Below are 23,356 nucleotides of genomic sequence, written 5' to 3' on the forward strand. Positions count from 1 at the left end.
AGTGAACCCGGGTCTCCTAACTACGAGGCAGCAGCACTACCCACTGTGCCACCATGCCGCTCCCCCCAACCAGAAATGAAATGTGAAATGAGTGAGCCAAACGAAGACCACCTAAGTCAGGGCCTCAAACTCCAACCAGTTGCTTAATCAGGCTCTGTTTCTTATCGTTAATTAAACCCCCACTCTTTAATTCCAAGGCTTGTTGCTGCTCTCATTGTGCAATAGCAGACATTTCTGAAATTGTTGCTTTTCTCTTTTCTAAGAGCACTGTTAAAATGTTTTGGGGGTCTGAGCAGATCAGCATTCCTGAGACCCTAATCTTTCTTTATTTTCAGATATCGTGTGATGGACACAGTTTGCTGGTCCTGTTTTGGCTCATTTTGTATCTCATGATTGTTTGGCTGCTATTAAGGAGAAAGAAACAATTAAAGGGGTCTGAGTCTTCAAGAGAAAGTCAAATTAAAATTAAATCAAAAGAAGTTAATTAGGTACACAAACAGGTCACTAATTAAGGGTTACAATGAAAACCTGCAGCCACCGGGGCTCTCCGGGACCCCGATTTTGGTTTTAATGCATTTATCAAAAGTTCAAATCCACAACCACAAGATTCTAAAACGCTAGCGCCCGATGAAGAGTACGCAACAATACTTTTAAAAGTACTGGCATGGCGATCCTAGTCCAGGTATGGCAAACAAATCAAAGAGCGTCGCCCATCCCTACCTGCCATCGCCGCTGTCCAGTCGGCTTTGAATGGCGGGAAGAGGCCGTTGGCGGGCAGCGCGAGGCGCTCACCCTTTAAGTGACTCCCGCGCGCGGGGCACCGACGTCAGCGTTTCGAGCCTTTTGTTTTCTCGGTCTTTCTAGAAACATCTGGATTTCAGTTCCCAACTTCTTTCGCGTATCGCACTGACCCCCCTACTTCTACTACTTCTTTTTCTTCTTCTTCAACTTTCCCTTCTGTTTTGAAACGCAGACGCAACAAAGTCTTTAATTAAACTTAAGCGCCAGTGGTCACTGTGCAGTTCTACGCCTGACCGCAAAAATGTGCAAGAATAGCCGGTGGCAGACAGAAATAGAATAGCTGGGCGTCTGCCTGGAGCGGAGCCCAGTGAAAAAATATGCAAGCGCCGCCGCCGCCGCCGCCCGAAGCTGGGGTCACTCGAGACTTGAGCGCGCGAGACGGACGCATCGCATCGCATCGCAACGGCAGCGCAGCGCTGGGCCGGGCAACTCCGGTAAGTAAGTCTGTCGTGCGCTTCTCGCGCTCTCTCTGCCACCTTACGTGCCCCGCCGGCTCTCTCCGAGGGGTAGCCGGGGGCCGCAGTGTTCCTCGAGACTATTGCGTGCGTGAGCTCGGCTGACGTGGCGCCGGCTTTTTGGCTCCCCGTTCTAGTGCTTCTTGGGATACGGGATGGAGATGTTATCAGTCCCGCTGTGTCTGGTAGTTTCACCTCTCTGTGTCAGCCAGAAGTTGGGATCATGCTGGCAGAGTCCACCAGAGCAGCGATCGTAAAGCAAAAATTAGAGCTCGTTAAATGTCAGCGGGGTTCTTGACACGGACTGGGGGGATCAGATCTGTGGAAGGTGGAAACGCGGCAGGAATGCAGTGGGACGAAAGGCGCTATATTTCACTCTGTTTGAAAGGGCTGGCCGGGAGTTCTGCTTGTGTTTCAGAAGTCGTGGCTCTTTAGAGCTGTCGTGCGAGCGCCGGGGCTGTAAAGGCAGCAGATGACCCGACTCCTCTTTTAAAGATCAGCAGCTTTCCTTATCTGACCAGCCAGCTACCGGGTCAGGCGCACCTGTGAAGGGGGAAAGAGCGCAGAGCAGCCGCGGTGTCTACGAACGACTGGATGGAAGAAGACAAAGGCTCTTCCAACAGGGCAGATTTTATTTCTTGACATGGATTAAAAAGAATGCAACGTTTCTCCCCGAAGAACCGTAACATTTTTTTTGTCAGATGCAGTTCATACATTTAAAAGAATTTCAAATCCCATTGCTGAATTCACATATAGTGTTGTTGATTTCCTAAACGTCCAATGCGTTCACAGCAGGGCGCTATAAACATTTCAAGACTGCTGAATTCCTTTAGTTTTGTGGAGGGCAGCTGAGGGGCGATCACCTGTTGGCACATCCTTCCAGCTGCTTTTTAGGAAGTAGACCTCATCCATTTTTGATTTTTCTGATTTTTTTTTTAAGTTCAGTAATCACAAAAATACATTCAGAAATTGATGAAAGAGAACCAGTCCCCAAACCCCCCATTTCTGCCACCATTGTGCTTGACACCCAAATAAGGTGACCATCCGTCCCCGTTTTCCGGGGACAGTCCCCTTTTTCGGACAACTGTCCCCACTCAGAAACATGTCCCCGTTTTAAGATTTCGTCCCCGGTTTCAGCTGGTTCACTTTTTTGAATGTATCTCATCACCACGATAATTTGAACTCGGCGCGCGTGCGCGGTGTTTTGACGGAGGTTACGCTTTACCGCATCCTGCAACTTTGGCGAGAAATCACGTGATAAGCTTTCGCTTTGTACTCTGTAGTGTTTAGAGTCCCTACTCGTGATCTGTACATTCTAGCCCCCACCCCCCCCCCCATGTCCCCGGATTGGCCCAAAAAATTCTGGTCACCTAACCCCCAAACCACCCTACCTCAAATTGCCTGGTAAAAAGGGGTCCATATCCAGTTAAAATCTACTGATGCCCATATAGACTGTTGAGAGGGGCCAGACAGACAGAGCAGAACCTAGAAGAGAAAAGGAAAAAGAAAACGGGAAAATTAGGGATTAAGATTAGTAGCATGACACGGATCCATCACCAGCCAACTTTGAACCAACTGCACAGAAGTTTTCCTCTTGTCTACAGACATGAACAAGCTTGTTGGTGTCCCAGCACAAAACAGAAAGAACCTACAATTTTCTTTGAAATAACTTGAAACTGAGAAAAGTAATTGGCACCCCTCATTGTTTAGTCCATATCTGTCTATTATAATAAAATATTCTTGGGTTGAGACGTGATCATCTCGGAAAGACACTTTGACGTCACGCGAGACTAGACATTACAACCTTAGCAAGCAAGACCCTGCCTTGTCTCGTGGTGAGACAAAAGGACAGCTGCTGTACAGGCTTTTAAATGATCGACGCACAGCGCGACAAGCAGAGCACACAGCTTGGCATCAGGAGCAGCAAGGCAGCAGCTGATCCGCCCGCATCTCCTTAGCATGCGTTCAGCCCTACCCCTTCACAATGCGAGTGGCAGAGATGCGAAGTGGCTGGCGTGTAGTGTGCCCCCCGGGGGGGGGGGGGAAGGGGGTGTGTGAGTGAAGCGAGCAGGGGGCAAAGCCCCCTAGTTTAACAAAAATCAAACTTTGCTTTAGAGCATGGGTGTTGAACTCAAGTCCTGGAGGGCCAAAGTGGCTGCAGGTTTTCATTCTAATCATCTTCTTCATTAGTGACCACTTTTTGCTGCTAATTAACTTATTTTGCCTTAGTTTTATTTATTTTAATTAACATAATTAAATAACATATTTATAATTATTAATTCATTAACATAACCCCTTAGTTGTCTCTTTTTCGTTAATGAGCAGCCAAACAATAAAAAAAAAAGAAAGGTGAAGGTTTCGGTAAGGTTGATCTCTCAGGTCACCAAAACATTTTGACGTTGTTCTTAGAGACAAAAAAAACAGAAAAATCAACAGTTTTGGAAATGTCTGCTGTGGCAGAATGAGAGCAGCAACAAGCCATGGAATTAATTAACGAGTTTAATTAACAGCAAGAATTGGCTTCTCATTAAGAGATTGGTTGGAGTGAAATTGTTTGAAGTTTGAAATCCCAGTGTAGCTGGTTATGTGTCGGCTTGTTTCACATCTCATTTCTGTTTGGCTGTCATTTAATGAAGAAAGAAACAAATTCAGAGGAATAAATCCTTAAAAACAGGGCTATTTAAAATGAAGGGAAAAGAAGTTAATTATCACTGATTAGAAAAAGGGTCAGAATGACAACCTGCAGCCACTGCGGCCTACCAGGCCCAGAGTTTAATACCCATGCTTTAGAGTTTGTATAAATACATCAAATAATAACACAAATGAAAATGGCATTGACAAAAATGAAGCAACACCTAAACTAATATTCTGTTGGACAGCATTTGGAGGCAATCACTTCAAACAAGTGATTCCTAGAGCTCTCCACAGGTTGTTTGGCCTACTCGTCCTTAGCAAACTGCTCCAACTGTGTCAGGTTTGAAGGGTGTCTTCTCCAGACTGCATGGTTCTGTTCTTTCCAGAGATGTTCGATAGGATTCAAATCAAAGACCATAGAAGGCCACACCAGAATAGTCCAATGTTTTGTCCTTAGCCATTCTTGGGTTCTTTTAGCTGAGTGTTTTGGGTCATTGAGGAATTCCTAAGAAGAGCTTTATGGATGTGGTGAGAGAGGACATGTAGATCAGTGGTTCTCAATCTGTGGGGCGAGCCCCCCTAGGGGGGCACGAAGCAACAAAAAGGGGAGTGCGAAGATGTGAAAAAAAGATAACAAGAATCGAAAATATGAAAAATACATCTATTGAAACCAAAACAAATTAACTTAAACTACACTCTGATACTAGAAAAATAAATATAGAGTTAGATAAATGTCGATAAAAGTTAAGTAGGTATAATAGAATATGCATCTATGATATATCATTAATTAAAAAAGAACAAATTGGTATTAGTGGGCTCCTTTCAAAAAAACTCTAGGGGGGGCACGATTAAAACTGCTATGAAAACTCGGGTCGCAGATACGCTGATGTAGGTGATGGGTGTAATAGAACAAGATGCAGAAATCAGAAATATATGGAAAAAGATGATCCGCTATGGCAACCCCTAACGGGAGCAGTCAAAAGAAGAAGAAGACGATCCTGTTTGAGGTTCCATGATGGAGCTTTCTGACACTGGGTAGTACATTTGTGTTGATGGTCTTGATATTTCATTGTCCCCTGCACAGACTCAAGGTACCCCATGGTCAGATGCAGCACAGCAACCCCAAAACATAATTGCACCTCCTCCATGTTTCACAATATGGTGGTCTTTTCTTTGAGAGCTTCATTTTTTCATCTGTGGACATAGAGATGATGTGACTTTTTTGTCATCTGTCCACAGGGCATTCTCCCAGTACCATTGTGGATAGCCAATAAGCATTTTAGCAAATTCCAGTGTGGCTTTTTTATGTTTTTCTTTCAACAGTGGAGTCCTACTGGGTCTTCTTCCATTGAGCCCACTGTCACACAAAAAGCACTGATGAACTTTGACCTTGGTGATCAGCTTGTATCTCTTTGGAAATTGTCCTTGGCTTTTTGTCTATTATTCCCTTTATCCTTCTGCTAATTCTAGGGCTGCTCTTCCTCTTGCATCCTGGCAGGTTGGCTAAAGTCCCATGGATCTTACACTCATCATTAATATTTGAAACTGTTGCCTCAGGAAAATTAAGCTGCTTGGAGATGGTCTTCTAGACCAGGGGGTTCTCAAACTTAGTCCTGGGGTCCCACACTGTGGCTTCAGGTTTTTGTTTCAACCAGATTCATAATCAGTGACAACCACTAATAATACTCATTTCATTTCATTAGCTAATATTTTTTTCTGTTCTCTTATTCTACATTCAGAAAAGCACAGCAGGATGATTTTTACATTTAAGACATTTAGAAATATTTCTATTGTTGCTATAGATTTAAATGCTTAACTTTCTTTTGTGATTTCATTCTATTTGCCCTTTCTCTGTGCAGTTTGCCCCCTTTGTTGTATCTTAATAATGACAATTAAAAATGAACAGAGCAGACACCCAGGCAAACAACACTGAATCATGAAAGGCTGTAGCTACTTTAGCGTCAGAGCCACTTATTAGTAAATAATGCATTACACAATTAGAACACCTGGAAAAGTAGAATGAAAATATTATTACCGTAAAAAGAAAAAAATACATTATTCCCATATAACTACTCATTACATTTCAATATATATTTTTTTTAACCGAACATAGTTTTCTAATTTCTACAGTATATGGTTCCCAAAATACGGAATCTGGGAAATAACAGTTCACATAATTAGCCCAGGAGTCCAATTAAAAACAGAATCTGGTTGGGACAAAAACCTGCAGCCACAAAAGGGTCCCCAGGACTGAGTTTGAGAACCCATGTTCAAGACCACGGCTGTCGAACTACGGGCCTAGAGGGCCTCAGTGGCTGCAGGTTTTCATTCTAACCCTTTTCCTAATCAGTGACCAGTTTTCACTGCTAATTAACTCCTACATTTTAATAGCCCTGTTTTTAAGGATTCAGTCCTCTGAGTTGATTCTTTTCTTCATTAAATGGCAGCCAAACAGAAATGAGATGTGAAACAAACCAACAGTTGACCACCTAAATTGGAGCTTCAAATGCCAACCAATTTCACTCCAACCAGTCTCTTAATGAGAAGCCAATTTTTGCAGTTGATTAAACCCGTTGTTTAATTCCATGGCTCATTGCCGCAGCAGACATTTCCAAAACTGTTGATTTTCTGTTTTTTCTAAGACCTGAGAGATCAACCTTATTGAGATGTTCACCTTTCTTTATTTTCAGATATTGTGTGCCGGTCAAGTGGTCCTTGTTTTGTGCCTCATTATTGTTTGGCTGCTAATTAAGGAAAAAGAAACAACTAAGGGGCCTGAGTCAAGTTAATTAAAATGAATGCAGAAGAAGTTAATTAGCAGCAAAAACAGGTCACTAATTAAGAACATGGTTAGAATGAAAACCTGCAGCCACTGTGGCCCTCCAGGACTGGAGTTTGACACCCCTGTTCTGGACTTTGCCGTTTAACATGCTTGTGTAGAATTTTGTTTTTCCATGATCTCTTCAGATAACTCTCTCCTCTGCTTTCTCTGCTCCATGTTCATGATACCAAACAGCAGGGTGATGCCTTTTCTCCATTTAAAGAGTCTAGATTGCACGAGTGGAGACTTGTGTGATACTATTTAAAGAAAACAGCAAGTTTGAAAAATCACTCGTCTCCAGTTATTTAGGATCTTTTCTTGGAGTACCAGCAAATGTGTCCAGGGGCCTCATGTATAAACAGTGCGTACGCACAAAAATGTTGCGTATGAACGTTTCCATGTTCAAATCGCGATGTATAAAACCTAAACTTGGCATAAAGCCATGCACATTTCCACGGTAGCTCATACCCTGGCATACGCAAGTTCTCAGCTCTGTTATGCAGACTGGCGGCACCCAGTATCAAAGCAGTGCTACTGTTCCTGTGTGGTTACCCTTTCATTTTTTTCATTTTTATCCACATCCCTGATGTGGCTTTATAAATACACTGAAATTAACTGCATATTGTTTATTAGTTAATGCATCTAATTGTAATCAACCTGTAACCTGTCCACAGAATGGTCAAACTATTCTAAATACAATACCTGCTTTAGCGTATTGTACCTTCTTCGCTCAGCTGCTCCCGTTAGGTGTTGCCACAGCGGATCATCTTTGTCCATATTACTCTCACTGCACCACTCGGAGTATTTATATCACTGTATCTGAGAGTGGAATCACAGCTCTACAGCAGCTGATCGGAAAGAGAATTATCAGTATACAGCATCAAGCACATGCTGCCTCAGCCATGCTGTCTATTGAACTGCTCTCACATGGCAAACGCTTCAGAGCCTTTCCTGTACGGACCTCATGGTTCAAAAACAGTTTCATCCCAAGAACTATAAACGCACTCAATCAGTCCATCAAATGCTCCTTGTAGAACTGTTTGTACTTACAGTATAAGTACAATCACCTCACTGTAAACTTGCAATAGAGTTATAATATTGCACAACCTGAGCCACTTTATAAAGCGCGTATTTATGATGATGACAATATCATTTTTAAGATGAAATGCAGCAAAATATGTTTATTATATTATACAGATAAAACTTTAGCACCATTTAAATAATCTATATTGTTAATAACTAAACATGCAAGGACATGGAGTTGCAGTGCTAGCGAGGAGCTGGCGCTCCGTTCATGTATTGTTCCTGCCTCGTGCTGTATTCTTGCTGGGACTGGTGCGACACTGGATGGATAGAATAATTAAACACGTACTACGAAGATATTTCAGTGTTCCTTAAAAGTTTTGAGGAATCGGCATTCTAAGCTTACAGATGGCTTAACGTCTATTACAGAGCTGATTGTGTGGCGATTGGGTATTTGGAGAAAGAAAAGTAAGGACAGGAATTGGCGGTTAGTACGTTTGAAAGAGGCAGTATTGCTACAATAAAGTATTTCATCGAAGGTCGTGCATGGCGCAGCAAGCATCTTGCGTGAGGCATGAACAATCATTGCGCCACCGTGTTCCCATGTTTAATAACATGCTTTAACTCCTATCATCATGAAAATGATATCAAGTATATATCTCAGTATTTTAATTATTCAGAGAGCTGTAATATCATGAATTTAATGGATTCTGTGTCCTGTCGGAGGAAGAGAAAGCCCGGAAGCACATAGTGATTCACACACATAGAGCTCATAGACGATCAAATACAAAACAAAGCATTTAACGTGCTACTTTAGTTATGATAGGATTTGAGAAACCAGTAAATTCAACGATTTTAAGATGAAGTTTATGATGTTCTACTTTAATGACAAAATAAACTACATGATTAAAGTGGAAATTTCGAGATTAAAGTTGACATTTCGTGCTTTTTTCCCCACTGTGTGCCCTTTTTTTTCCTCTGTACCCTTATAAGCTTTCATATGACACTCAGATGGTGGGCTATGACTCGCCTTTTCACGGTGATTTTGATATCTGACAACTTCTTTTTTATTTCGGGCACTGTGCGACTTTGTGAACTTGAGCTTTCGAGTTTCTCCGACACTCTGTGTCACTCGATCAACTTCCTTTTGTTGATGATATCACTGTTTAAACCAACAAATAGTAAGCTTTTCCTTGCCTCCACATGGTTTTCGCTGAAATTCTTCTATTTTCCCCTGTGTTTTTGTTATTGTCTTTTCACAGAATGCTGAACTTAAGGGCTTTTTATATTGATTTGCATATTCAAAGAGGTGTAATTCTGGGAGGAGTTGGGGCGGGACAGCAGGCGCATGCACATGCGTTACTTATCATGCTGACCGGGATTTATGTAGTGGAAGAACGTGGAAGTTAGCGTTCGCACAGATTTATGCATCTGGATTTTTTTGTGCGTATGAACATTTCCGCTTTTGTGCTTACGCCATGTTATAGTGTGAGTTCTATGCACGGCATTATAGATGAGGCCCCAGGCCATTTTAGGATATTGTTGTAGGCCAGTGCTTCCCAAACTCAGTCCTGGGGACCCACTGTGGTTGCAGGTTTTTGTTCCAACCATCTTTTGTTTTTAATTGGACTCCTAGCCCAAGTAAGTGAGCTGTTATTTCCCAGTTTCTGTGTTTTGGAGTCAATGGAGAAATAACAAAACTAAGTTTGGTAAACTTTTATTAAAATGTACTAAGCATTTATAAGGGGATATTTTTTTTTAACTTTTAAACAATTTTCAGCCTGATTTTCATTCTCTTTTTCCAGGTGTTCTGATTGTTTAATTTATTATCTCCTAATTAGTGGGTCTGACACTAAAGTTATTGCAGCCTTTCATCATTCAGTGTTGTTTACCTGGCTGTCAGTTCTGTTTGTTTTAATTATCATTATTAGGATACTAGCCGTGTAAGCCTGTTGTTCTGCCCCACATGTTGTTAGCTGTTAGCTGTGATTTGTTGAGCTGTGCTTCCCCCTTCATCTTGTCATTTATTAACACACCAGTCAGTCACCTCCCATACTCACAGTGGTGCTATAAAAGTCTATGAAACTCACATAAAGCAAGTAGGTCCCATAATAAACATTTGAATACAATACACCCCAACTGTCTCATGTAGGCAACCCTTTATGTCTTCTTTCAGTAATGTCCGAAGCATATCTTTAAGGAATATAAACCCCAGGGTCTGTTTAGTTGTGGTACGCAGCAATCTGAACCTCTGTCTACACACTTCTCTTTGTCTTGATCCAACCGTGGAAATCACTCGCCTTGTAAGTGTATTTTAAAGCTTTATTGTTTAATGTGTACTGCCTGGTATGTATTGCTTTGTGTAAATCATTCTTTATTGTCTTTGGTTGTACACCTGAATATACCAGTATGTTTCTTTTGTATATATTTCAGTTTACAATGAGGTACGTCCAGTAAAAGCCTTCCAGAAAGCTCACCATTTGTTGTTTTTTATGTGGATGTGCCGAGTTGTTTAAGCTCTCTTCCAGTCACGTTGCACGGACAGCACGGAGTGAGGCAGAAAACCTGTGCTGCAAAAAGCCCGGGGTCCTAGAAACTATTGAAATCGTCAAAAAAAAAAAAAAAATGGAAATGTAGAGATGTCAGGTAATTGAAAAGAACTCCTCTGGGCATCTCTCTCCTAGGAGGATTCGTTTTGACGACATACTCGCATTGCTTGTGCATTAGTGGCCAAGCGACTTTGTCTTTCTTCGGAGGTTTCGGTTTGCCAACGTTCTCACCTCGCTTGTGTTATTAATAGTTAAGCGAGTTTTCTGTTTCCTCGGAGGTGGAGCCCTTACCCCGACTCCACCTGTCACTTCCGGGCCGGACAGACAGACACACACAAATACACACTTCCACACGTAGATGTGTATATATAAGACAATGAAGAGTGCAAACTGCACAAAAAAATAACAAAACAATAGGAAACAACAAAAGAGGTAAGCGTTTCAAGGAAAAGTAAAGATATTTCTAAATCTATATACAGTTAGGTCCATAAATATTTGGACAGAGACCACTTTTTTCTCATTTTGGTTCTCTACATTACCACAATGAATTTTAAATGAAACAACTCCGATGAAGTTGAAGTGCAGACTTTCAGCTTTAATTCAGTGGGGTGAACAAAACGATTGCATAAAAATGTGAGGCAACTAAAGCATTTTTTGAACACAATCTCTTCATTTCTGGGGCTCCAAAGTAATTGGACAAATTAAATAACTGGAAATCAAATGTTCATTTCTAATGTTTGGTTGAAAACCCTTTGCTGGCAATGACAGCCTGAAGTCTTGAACTCCTGGACATCACCAGATGTTGGGTTTCCTCCTTTTGAATGCTCTGCCAGGCCTTTACTTTCAGTTGCTGTTTGTTTGTGGGCCTTTCTGTCTGAAGTTTAGTCTTCAACAAGTGAAATGCCTGATCAGTTGGGTTAAGATCAGGTGACTGACTTGGCCATTCAAGAATTTTCCACTTCTTTGCTTTAATAAACTCCTGGGTTGCTTTGGCTGTATGTTTTGGGTCATTGTCCATCTGTATCATGAATCAGTTTGACTGCTGTATTTAGCTGGATTTGAGTAGACAGTATGTCTCTGAACACCTCAGAATTCATTCGGCTGCTTCTGTCCTGTGTCACATCATCAATAAACACTAGTGTCCCAGTGCCACTGGCAGCCATCACACTGCCTCCCTCCACCGTGTTTTACAGATGATGTGCTATGCTTTGGATAATGAGCTGTTCCATGCCTTCTCCATACTTTTTTCTTGCCATCATTCTGGTAGAGGTTGATCTTGGTTTCATCTGTCCAAAGAATGTTTTTCCAGAACTGTGTTGGCTTTTTTAGATGTTCTTTAGCAAAGTCCAATCTAGCCTTTCTATTCTTGAGGCTTATGAGTGGCTTGCACCTTGCAGTGCACCCTCTGGATTTACTTTCATGCAGTCTTCTCTTTATGGTAGACTTGGATATCGATACGCCCGCCTACCCCCTGGAGAGTGTTGTTCACTTGGTTGACTGTTGTGAAGGGGTTTCTCTTCTCCATGGAAATGATTCTGCGATCATCCACCACTGTTGTCTTCCGTGGACGTCCAGGCCTTTTTGCGTTGCTGAGTTCACCAGTGCTTGCTTTCTTTCTCAGGATGTACCAAACTGGAGATTTTGCCACTCGTAATATTGTAGCAATTTCTTAGATGGGTTTTTTCTGTTTTCGCAGCTTAAGGATGGCTTCTTTCACCTGCATGGAGAGCTCCTTTGACCGCATGTTGTCTGTTCACAGCAAAATCTTCCACATGTGAGCACCACACCTCAAATCAACTCCAGGCCTTTTATCTGCTTAATTGATAATGACATAACGACGGACTTGACAACACCTGCCCATGAAATAGCCAAAGAGTCAATTGTCCAATTACTTTTGAGCCCCTGAAATGAAGAACGGATTGTTACAAAAATGCTTTAGTTGCCTCACATTTTTATGAAATCGTTTTGTTCACCCCACTGAATTAAAGTTGAAAGTCTGCACTTCAACTGCATCTGAGTTGTTTCATTTAAAATTCATTGTGGTAATGTACAGAACCAAAATGAGAAAAAAGTTGTCTCTGTCCAAATATTTACGGACCTGACTGTATATAAAAGTCAATGTGTGTATGTATGTATGTTCCAGCATCACATCCGAACGGCTAGAGCGATTTTCATGAAACTTGGTACACATATTTCTTAATGGTCGACTAAAAATACTGTAGGGTGAAATCAACCTTAACTCACCCCCTTCTGGGTAGTGTGTGTGTGTGTGTGTGGGGGGGTGATCTTACAATCTTGTATGCATGGTATCATCCAGTTGACACTTAGAACGACCACCAGAGGGCGAACTGGAGGTGACTGCCAGCATTCTTTATGTTTGAGCTCCACCACCGCACCAATGTTCTTTTTGAAATGAAATAGAGTTCTACGCGTGCAAGTGTGTGTGTCTGTCCGGCCCGGAAGTGAGATGTAGAGTTGAGCTGAGGGCTCCAGCTCCGAGGATACACAAGCGAGGCCAGCACACTGGCAAAAGGAAACCTCATAGGAAAGACAGTCACTTAGCTGCTAATGTACAAATGATCCGAGCATGTTGGCAACACGAATCCTCATAGCAGAGAGATGCCCAGAGTAGTTCTGCCGATTTCAGTACTTTCTAGGATCCCGTGCTTTACACAGTTAGTATATAGCAGGCAACTGCCAGTGCCAGCATTCTTTATTTTTGAGCACCACTGTGCCCCTGTTGCTTTTCAAATTAAATAGAGTTGGCCGGTTCTGAGCGTCAACTGGATGATAACATACATACAAGACCACAAGACAAGCACATTAGTGAGTTTTTATTGTTTGTTAATTTACTTTTATTTTTAAAGATGTGTTTTTTTATTTAATTATGTTTTTCTCAAACAATTAAAAAAAAACACTTTATTTTCCACCCGGGCAACACTGGGTATTTCAGCTAGTGTCTTATAAATGTAAAAATCATATTGCTGTGCTTTTATAAGGGCAGAATAAGAGAAGGGGAAAAAAGACCATCTAAATAAATGAGAGCAATCATTATCACTACTTGTGAATTTGGCTGGTATCAAAACCTGCAGCCACAGTGGGTCCTCAGGACCGAGTTTGGAACCACTGTTGTGGAATAAGCAGTACTTGATCACACATTTGCTTTGCTTTACTTGATGACATATCAAAGACATGCAGGTATACAGAGCACAACTGCTTTTCATTTAATCACTTTTCAGGAGGCATACAACACTTTTTTGAATGAGTTATAAGTACACTAACAAATTTTTCCATGTCTGTTGTGGTGGTCGGCTGGGGTTTCCTACCCAGCCGGAACGTCTGGAAGAACCGGGAGAGTGACAAAACCTCCCCTGGGCCCTGGTCTGTATGGGGGCCACGGGATCAGAGCTTGGATGCTCATCCCTGTTGGGGCTCGTGGCCACCACCAGATGTTTATGGAACCCTGGATGGCAGCACTTCCGCCCCACTTGAAAGTGCTGCCAGAAGGAATTCCAGGTGCAATCCTGGAGCCCTGGACTGCAGCACCTCCGCCACACCAGGACATGCCACCGGAAGATTGTCACAGAGCACCTGGAGCACATCCGGGTTGTTACAAAAGGGGCCGCCTCCCTCCAGTAGACGAGCCGGAGTCAGGAGGAAGAAGACACAGCTTGGGAGGAGAGGAGTAAAGCCAGCAGAAGTATTGAGAGACTGAAGAGACTGGTTGATTTAGGTATTGTGGTGTCGTTTATTATATAGAATAATAAACATGTGTGTTTTGGGACATCCGGGGGCTGTCTTTCCACACTGTGTATTGGAGCCAGATGATCCATTGATCCGCACTGCCAAAAGTTCAAGCAGGGTTAGAATAAAGAAAGAGGATTTCCAGAAGTTTACAGAGAGTGAGTTATGAGGTTACCAACAGGAAGCTAAAATGAGCTTAGCAGAGATGGTACCCAGACAGAATAACCTTCGCTGGACAGAAGTCAGGGTAAGAGAAGAACTATAGGAGGCCAAAAGGGCAACATTAACAGAAAAGTAATCCGTTTTGCTTTCAGATACATGTGTCCAGCCTTCTAGGTGTCTTAAAGTCCAAGTGTAGCAATGACTGGTTGTCATGCTGGAAGTTTCTTCCATTTTCACATCTCTGGAGCTGAGACATAGTGACCATTGAGGTTTTGGTCACCTCTCTTACCAAAATCCTTCTCCCCTGATCATCAGTATGGTTGGGTGACGAGATCCAGGAAGAACCATGTTGTTAGAAACTTCTTCCATTTAAGAATTAGAAAGACAGCATTTATTTAACCCTAGGAGAGAATTTTGTTTTTTAAAAAGCTCAATTAAATCAATAAATACATCTTATATATAAATGTCTATGCGTGGAAGTGTGTGTGTCTGCCTCTCTGTCCAGCCCGGAAGTGCGAGGCTACAGCATGAAGCGCCAAGAGCTGGTAAGGCGGCCCAAGATGAGCACATTGGCAAAACGAAACCTCGGAGGAGAGAGAAACTCCCTTAGCTGTTAATATATTTGGGTTGGGGTTCAGGTTAGTGCTGGGGGTGGTTGGTAGGGAACGAGCACGTCCGCAAAACGAAACCTCCGGCTCTGCATTTCCATTTTTTCTCTGATGATTTCAATAATTTCTGAGAGCTAGGGCATATTTTACAGCATGGGCTTACACAGCTAGTATATTATAACACACAACAAATCCACTTATATTATGACAGACAGCAAACCCCTCTGAAATTCACACTGGAATGACTAAATATAAATAAAACTGAAAAGAAAGAAAACTTCCGACTTCACAGTTACAGTGAGAGTAAAGCATTATGCAGGCATATTGCCAGAGTTATGCAGTAAAGGAGCCACAGTCGCGCTTTTTTGACACACCTCGGCTGAATAACTTGTCTGAAAGTACTCAGTGGGAGGGCGTGCAGCATTGTTCATAATGACACTCGGTTTTGTTTTCATTCTCTGCTCCACATCACCCTCCAGGGGGTCCAGAGTATGTTACACAATGAGCCTGCCCTTTTAATTAGCTTGTTGATTCAATAGGCCTCTCTTGAAGTCATATTACTGACCCAACACACCACACTGGCCATCACAGAGTTATAAGAATGTGTGAAGGATGTCACTAGCCACATTACAATACAGTAAAATACAATTTATTTTTCTATAGCCCAAAATCACACAAGAAGTGCCACAATGGGTTTTAACAGGCCCTGCCTCTTGGCAGCACCCCAGCCTTGACTCTCTAAGAAGACAAAGAAAAAACTCCCTTGTAGGGAAAAAATGGAAAACCTTGGGAAAGGCAGTTCAAAGAGAGACCCTTACCAGGTAGGTCGGGTGTGCAGTGGGTGTCAAAAAGAAGGGGGTCAATATAATACAATACACAGAACAGAATAGAAGTAATCCTCAATACAGTATAAAAATAAAAATATTACAAGTGCGGAGCAGAAGTTAACATTAGATGATATCACATCTGTGGTGGGTTGGCACCCTGCCCGGGATTGGTTTCTGCCTTGTGCCCTGTGTTGGCTGGGATTGGCTCCAGCAGACCCCCGTGACCCTGTGTTCGGATTCAGTGGGTTGGAAAATGGATGGATGGATGATATCACATAATGGGCGGAATGGTGGCACAGTGGTAGCGCTGCTGCCTCGTAGTTAGGAGATCTGGGTTTGCTTCCCAGGTCCTCCCTGCGTGGAGTTTGTATGTTCTCCCCGTGCCTGCATGGGTTTCCTCCAGGTCCTCCAGTTTCCTCCCACAGTCCAAGTACATTCTAAATTGGCCCTAGTGTGTGCTTGGTGTGTGTGTGTGTGTGTGTCCTGCGGTGGGATGGCGCCCTGCCCGGGATTGGTTCCTGCCTTGTGCCCTGTGTTGGCTGGGATTGGCTCCAGCAGACCCCCATGACCCTGTGTTCGGATTCAGCGGGTTGGAAAATGGATGGATGGATGGATGTTACTTCTGTTTTAGTGCTAATGACTGACAATAGACATGCAGTCTGCACAGTTAAACATTAAAGGATCACAGTCTCCTAAGAGCCTTGCTCTTGCCATTCTTACATAATTCCTTTGTATTAAGAGACCAGCAATGATGGAGGAATATTTCTATAGCCTTCCTCAGATCTTTGCCTCAACACAATTCTGTCTGCAATCTCTTTCAACCTCATGGCTTGGTTTTTCAGATGTGGAACCTTCTGTAGAGAGGTGCATGCTTTTCCTAATCATGTACAATCGATTGAATGGAGACCGGTCTCACGCATGTACTTGTAGTTATGCACGACCTCCTCATGCACTCCCTGCATAGAGACTGGATGTAGAAGGCTGCTTGGTACGGCAGAAATCAATAAACGGTTCCTTGGTTTTGCTAATGTTAAGTTGCAGACAATTCTTAATGCTCCAAGAGGCAAAGTTCTCACCCCGACTCCTCTCCTCAATCTCATCCACTTTGTCACCACCACCCTTAAGTGTAGAATCTTCAGAAAATTTCTTCTAGTGATGTGACCTGGTGTTATATTTATAGTCAAAGGTGTACAGGGTGAAGGCAAGAGGATTAAATTACGAAAAACTATGAAGGCAACTGTGCTCATGGTGACCTTCACTGCTGCAGGATTTTTTTGTAGCCTGCTGTTTGTGAAGTTGACCTAATGGGTCTTGATTTCTGATAAACCTGTTCTGCCTTATGGGTGTCACACTTGGTACAATCTGTGCTTCTGATGTGGAAGAGGCGATACGTTTGCACTAGATCACTCCAAATCAAATGCTGTGTTGTAGGAAGCGTTGTGTGAACAGTATATTCTCTACTCCTGTTCACCCTGTGCAAGTCTGCTGCCTTTATTTTCATACGACTGTCATGGAGGGCTCAAAGAAGAAAAAAAGGTTGTATAATACTAGCTTTGTAAGGCCGTGCTGTAAAAAGCCCGTGGTCCTAGAAATTTGAAATTGTCGGAAAAAAATTGAAATGTGGAAATGTCAGGTAATTGAAAGGAGATAGATAGATAGATAGATAGATAGATAGATAGATAGATAGATAGATAGATAGATAGATAGATAGATAGATAGATACTTTCTTAATCCCAAGGGGAAATTCACATACTCTAGCAGCACCTTACTGATACAAAACAAACAATATTAAATTAAAGATTGATAACAATGCAGGTATAACAGACAATAACTTTGTATAATGTTAACGTTTACCCCCCGGGTGGAATTGAAGAGTTACATAGTGTGGTGGAGGAGTGATCTCCTCAGTCTGTCAGTGGAGCAGGACGGTGACAGCAGTCTGTCGCTGAAGCTGCTCTTCTGTCTGGAGATGATCCTGTTCAGTGGATGCAGTGGATTCTCTATGATTGACAGGAGCCTGCCGAGTGCCCGTCGCTCCGCCACAGATGTCAAACTGTCCAGCTCCGTGCCAACAATAGAGCCTGCCTTCCTCGCCAGTTTGTCCAGGCGTGAGGCGTCCTTCTTCTTAATGCTGCCTCCCCAGCACACCACCGCGTTGAAGAGGGCGCTCGCCACAACCGTCTGATAGAACATCTGCAGCATCTTATTGCAGATGTTGAAGGACGCCAGCCTTCTAAGGAAGTATAGTCGGCTCTGTCCTCTCTTGCACAGAGCATCAGTATTGGCAGTCCAGTCCAGTTTATCATCCAGCTGCACTCCCAGGTATTTATAGGTCTGCACCCTCTGCACACAGTCACCTCTGATGATCACGGGGTCCAGGAGGGGCCTGGGCCTCCTAAAATCCACCACCAGCTCCTTGGTTTTGCTGGTGTTCAGGTGTAGGTGGTTTGAGTCGCACCATTTAACAAAGTCCTTCATTAGGTTCCTATACTCCTCCTCCTGCCCACTTCTGATGCAGCCCACGATTGCAGTGTCATCAGCGAACTTTTGCACGTGGCAACTACTTATTTTGCCAATTTGCTCGCATCGCTTGTGCATTAGCGGCTAAGCAACTTTCTTCTGAGGTTTCACTTTGCCAACATGCTGGCCGCGCTTGTGTATCCTCGGAGGTGAAACCCTTACCCTGACTCCAACTCTCTCTTCCGGGTCAGACAGACAGACACACACACTTCCATGTGTAGATGTTTATATATAAGATTATATTTGCAGTCAACTCAGAAAGTATTCAGACCCCTCACGTTTTACTCATTTTGTTATGTTGCAGACTCAAAATCATTTTTTCCCCACATCAGGTAACATTTGCATTGGGTGTTTGATGAGGATGTACAGGATTAGGAATGAGGACATTAGAGGGTTAGCGCAAGTTGGACAGGTTGAAAACGAAAGTCAGAGAGGCGAGATAGCGTTGGTTTGGACATGTGCAGAGGAGAGATGCATGCTGGGTATATTGAGAGAAGGATGTTAAAGATAGAGCTGCCAGGGAAGAGGAAAAGAGGAAGACCTAAGAGAAGGTTTATGGATGTGGTGAGTGAGGACATGCAGGTGATGGGTGTAACAGAACAAGATGACGAAGACAGGAAGATATGGAAGAAGATGATCTGCTGTGGCAACCGGGAGCAGCCAAAAGAAAAAGAAGAAAAAGATCATCCAACACTCATCACCCCAGAATGACTCAGGAAAAAAGGATTTTAGAATTTTTTTTCAAATTTATAAAAAATAAAAATCTGAACTATCACATTGCATGACATCACAAGTATCGAGACATTTCACTGTTTCCTTTAGTTGCAGTACCTTTAACAGCCATTCCAGCCTGGTCTGACACAACAAGCTTTGCAAACCTTGGCGATGTTCTGCCATTCTTCTCTGCAGATTCTCTCAGGCTCTGACAGGCTTGATGGAGGCCATCGGTGGATGGCTATTTTCAGGCTTCTCTTAAGATATTTAATTGGGTTCAAGTCCAGGCTGTGGCTGGGCCACTCAAGGACATTCCCAGAGATGTCCCTAAGCCATTGCTGTGTCGTTTTTGCTTTATGCTGTTGGAAGGCGAACCTTCAGATCAGTCTGTTGTTCTGTAGTGCTATGGAGCAAATATATTTTAAGGACATTTCTGTACTTTACTCTGTTCAGCTCTCCCTCAACCCCATTTAGTCTTCTAGTCCCTGCTGCTGAAAAGCAACGCCACAGCACGATGCTGCCACTGCCATGCACTACTGCAATGGTAATGCACAAGTGATACAGTCATATGAAAAAGTTTGGGACCCCCTCTCAGCCTGCATAATAATTGACTCTCCTTTCAACAGTAAAGATAACAGTGGTATGTCTTTCATTTCCTAGGAACATCTGAGTACTGCGGTGTTTTCCAAACAAAGATTTCTAGTGACGCAGTATTTAGTTGTATAAAATAAAATCAAATGTGAAAAACTGGCTGTGCACAAATGTGGGTCCCCTTGTCATTGTGCTGATTTGAATGCCTGTCACTGCTCAATGCTGATTACTTGGTGTGATGAGCTCGTTAAGCCTTGAACTTCATAGACAGGTGTGTCCCATCATGAGATATAAAGGGATTTAAGGTGGTCAATTACAAGTTGGGCTTCCTTCCCTTTGACTCTCCTCTGAAGAGTGACAGCATGGGATCCTCAAAGCAACTCTCCAAAGATCTGAAAACAAAGATTGTTGAGTCTCCTGGTTTAGGGGAAGGCTACAAAAAGCCATCTCAGAGGTTTAAACTGTCAGTTTCTGTAACTGTAAGGAATGGAATCAGAAAATGGAAGGCCACAGGCACAGTTGCTGTTAAACCCAGCAGGTCTGGCAGGCCAAGAATTGTGAGAATGGTGACAGACAACCCACAGATCACCTCCAAAGACCTGCAAGAACATCTGGCTGCAGATGGTGTATCTGTAAATTGTTCTACAATTCAACGTAATTTGCACAAAGAACATCTGTATGGCAGGGTGATGAGTAAAGAAGCCCTTTCTGCACTCACGCCACAAACAGAGTCACTTGTTGTATGCCAATGCTCATTTAGACAAGCCAGATTCATTTTGGAACAAAGTGCTTTGGACTGATGAGACAAACATTGAGTTATTTGATGATAACAAAAAGCACTTTGCATGGTGGAAAAAGAACACCACATTCCAAGAAAAACACCTGCTACCTACTGTCAAATTTGGTGGCGGTTCCATCATGCTGTGGGGCTGTGAGGCTAGTTCAGGGACTGGGGCCCTTGTTAAAGTCGAGGGTCGGATGAATTCAACCCAATATCTACAAATTCTTCAGGATAATGTTCAAGCATCAGTCACAAAGTTGAAGTTATGCAGGGATTGGATATTCTAACAAGACAATCACCCAAAACACAGTTGGAAATCTACAAAGGCATTCATGCAGAGGGAGAAGTACAATGTTCTGGAATGGCCGTCACAGTCCGCTGACATGAATATCAGAAAATCTATGGGATGATTTGAAGCAGGCTGTCCATCAAATTTAACTGAACTGGAGAGATTTTGTATGGAAGAATGGTGAACAATACCTCCATCCAGAATCAGACACTCATCAAAGGCTACAGGAGGACAGCGTCTAGAGGCTGTTAGATTTGCAAAAGGAGGCTCAACTAAGTATTGATGTCATATCTCTGTTGGGGTGCCCACATTTATGCACCTGTCTAATTTGGTTATGATGCATATTGCATATTTTCTGTTAATCCAATAAACTTAATGTCACTATTGAAATACTACTGTTACCATAAGACATGTCAGATATTAAAAGGAAGTTGCTACTTTGAAAGCTCAGCCAATGAGAAACAAAAATCCAAAGAATTAAGAGGGGCTCCCAAACTTTTTCATATGACTGTATGTGTTGTTTGGTTTCCTCCAGACACAATGGTAATCTTGGTTTCATCAGAACAGAGAATGTTGTTTTTCAGTATGGTGCCTTTTTGCATCCAAGTGTATCTTTTACTGGGGAGAGACTTCTATCTGGTCATTGTCATAAAGTCCAGATCGGTGGAGTGTCACAGGGATAGTTATCCTTTTGGAAGCTTCTCTCATCTCCACACAGGAAGGTGGAGTTCAGTAGCTTACCCAGTGTGACCACCCTGATTGCTCTGTCTGGCCAGATGGTCAGCTATAGAAAGAGTTGTGGTTGTTCCGGGTATCTTCAATTTAAGAATTATGAAGGCAACTGTGCTCTTGGGAACCTTCAGTGCTGCAGTGCTTCAGTTTCCTCAGATCTGTGCCTCAACACAATCCTGTCTCTAAGCTCTACAGGCAGTTCCTTCAACCTCAAGGCCCGGTTTTTCAACTGTCGGACCTTCTATAGACAGGTATGTGCTTTTTCTAATTATGTCTAATCATTTGAATGGTAGACTCCATAAAAGGTGTAGATACATCTCAGTGGTGATCAACAGAATGGGTTGTACCTGTTCCAAATTTCAAGTGTCATAGCAAATGATTTGAGTACTTGTGTCAATGTGATATTTCAGTTTTTTCTTTTTAAATTTGCAAAAAATCCACAAATTCTGTTCTGGGGTATTGAGGGTTGCTTCATGTGAGGAAAATAAATGTAAATGATTTTCACACAATGTGAAATAAGTGAACAACAACATTTATTTCTAATTGCACGTTTTCATACAAATGACAGAGCTCAAAGTGCTTTACAAGATGAAGAATGAGAAAAAAATATGAAAATTACGCACTACTAATTAACAAAGAATAAAGTAAGGTCCGATGGCCAGGAAGGCTGGTTTGAATCCTGTAAATACCAATAGGGACTCTGCTCTGTTGGGCCCTTAACCTGCAATTTCTGAGCGCTTTGAGTAGTGAGAAAAGTGCTATATAAATGCAAAGAAGGACAGAAAAAAGAAAAAAAAACTCCAGAGGGCTGAAGTAAAAAACAAAATTTGCAGGGGTTCCAAGGCCATGAGACCGCAGAGCCCCCACTAGGCATTCTACCCAACATACATGATCTCAATCAGTCCTCATTGTCAGGCTTCACGTAGAAGAATTTGATGATGATGGTGATGTGGACCTTTGGTCTTCAATCCATCAATGTAGGGACTTCATGCTGCTTTGATCAGGTAGTGGGGGGGGGGGGGGGGGGGGGGTCAGATCACCATCACAGAAAAAGAAAAGCAGAGAAAGTAGGGGTTTGTACTGATTGTGGAGATATGATAAAAATGATAACTCAATGCATATACAGAATATCAAGTGTGACGAAACGAGACTCCAGACACGATAAAGGTTTGGGGCAGCCACCCGTATACAGTGAACCCTCGTTTATTACGGTTAATCCGTTCCAGACTCTACCGTGATAAATGAATTTTCGCGAAGTAGGATTCTTTATTTATAAATCGAATATTTTCACAGTTAGAGTATAGAAAACCTGTTTACAACCTTCTAAATACGTTTTGTAACATTATTAGAGCCCACTAGACATGAAATAACACCCTTTAGTCACCATTACACTCGTATTACCCAATATATTAGACAAAATAAGAGAAAATAAGACATATTAGACGTTACAAATATCATATTATTACTAGGCTCACCCGCCTTTTAAGGCGACCGACTTTTATCCTCAATTTGTGTGCGCTCCATGTGTACATCAGGCATGTAAATGTAGGGAATGAGAACATCAAAGTACCCATTCATAACATCTCCCGAAAACCTAAGTTTTTTTATCCCCTCGAGTGCCTGTCCAAAGTCGTACAATGTCAGCCCGAATCTGTACCGCTAAAGACGGAGTTTCATGCACTAAATAAGCTATAGATGACAATAAACAAGCACCATCTCCCCTGATATTTACTACGCGGTGAGGCATTTGTACTCCATGAACATTAATTATTTCAAGAGACATAATTTTGTCTATTTTTCCAGCGCATTGCGCACAAAAGCAAGGGAACGATGGCAGCACCAGAACTCTGTTCACATCGCGTCGCTTCGTACCGCGTGCCGCAAGTAGTAAGTCTGTGATAAGCGGAATACCGCTACGCTTTGCAGTCACAGGATGGAAGGACAATCCCGACCGCTTTTATATAGTAGATTATTGTACTGTACAATCTAATTACACACACACACAGTTCTTACACACAACCACTAACCTATGAAGGCACGAGCTCAGTAGGAGAGTCTTCAGGTGGTGCGTCGTTGTCTTCTTCTGCTGAAGGAGTACTAGGAGT

General features: G+C 42.6%; 1 protein-coding gene across 2 annotated transcripts in view; it reads left to right on the plus strand.

Moving 5' to 3' along the window:
• Window positions 1-23,356, plus strand: part of LOC114647383 (protein inscuteable homolog) — a 646,645-nt gene that overhangs the window by 383,002 nt on the left and 240,287 nt on the right. Inside the window, exon 1 of one of the 2 annotated variants that reach the window (XM_028796087.2) lies at window positions 638-1,235. The exons of the other annotated variant lie outside the window; for it this stretch is intronic. Within the exon in view, the coding sequence (XP_028651920.2) occupies window positions 1,119-1,235 (117 nt within the window). The 5' untranslated portion in view covers window positions 638-1,118. Of the gene's footprint in view, window positions 1-637; window positions 1,236-23,356 lie in introns of those variants that run through there. 2 annotated transcript variants of the gene reach the window in all.

The sequence above is a fragment of the Erpetoichthys calabaricus genome, chromosome 2, assembly GCF_900747795.2.
Source record: "Erpetoichthys calabaricus chromosome 2, fErpCal1.3, whole genome shotgun sequence".
Lineage (NCBI taxonomy): Eukaryota > Metazoa > Chordata > Cladistia > Polypteriformes > Polypteridae > Erpetoichthys > Erpetoichthys calabaricus.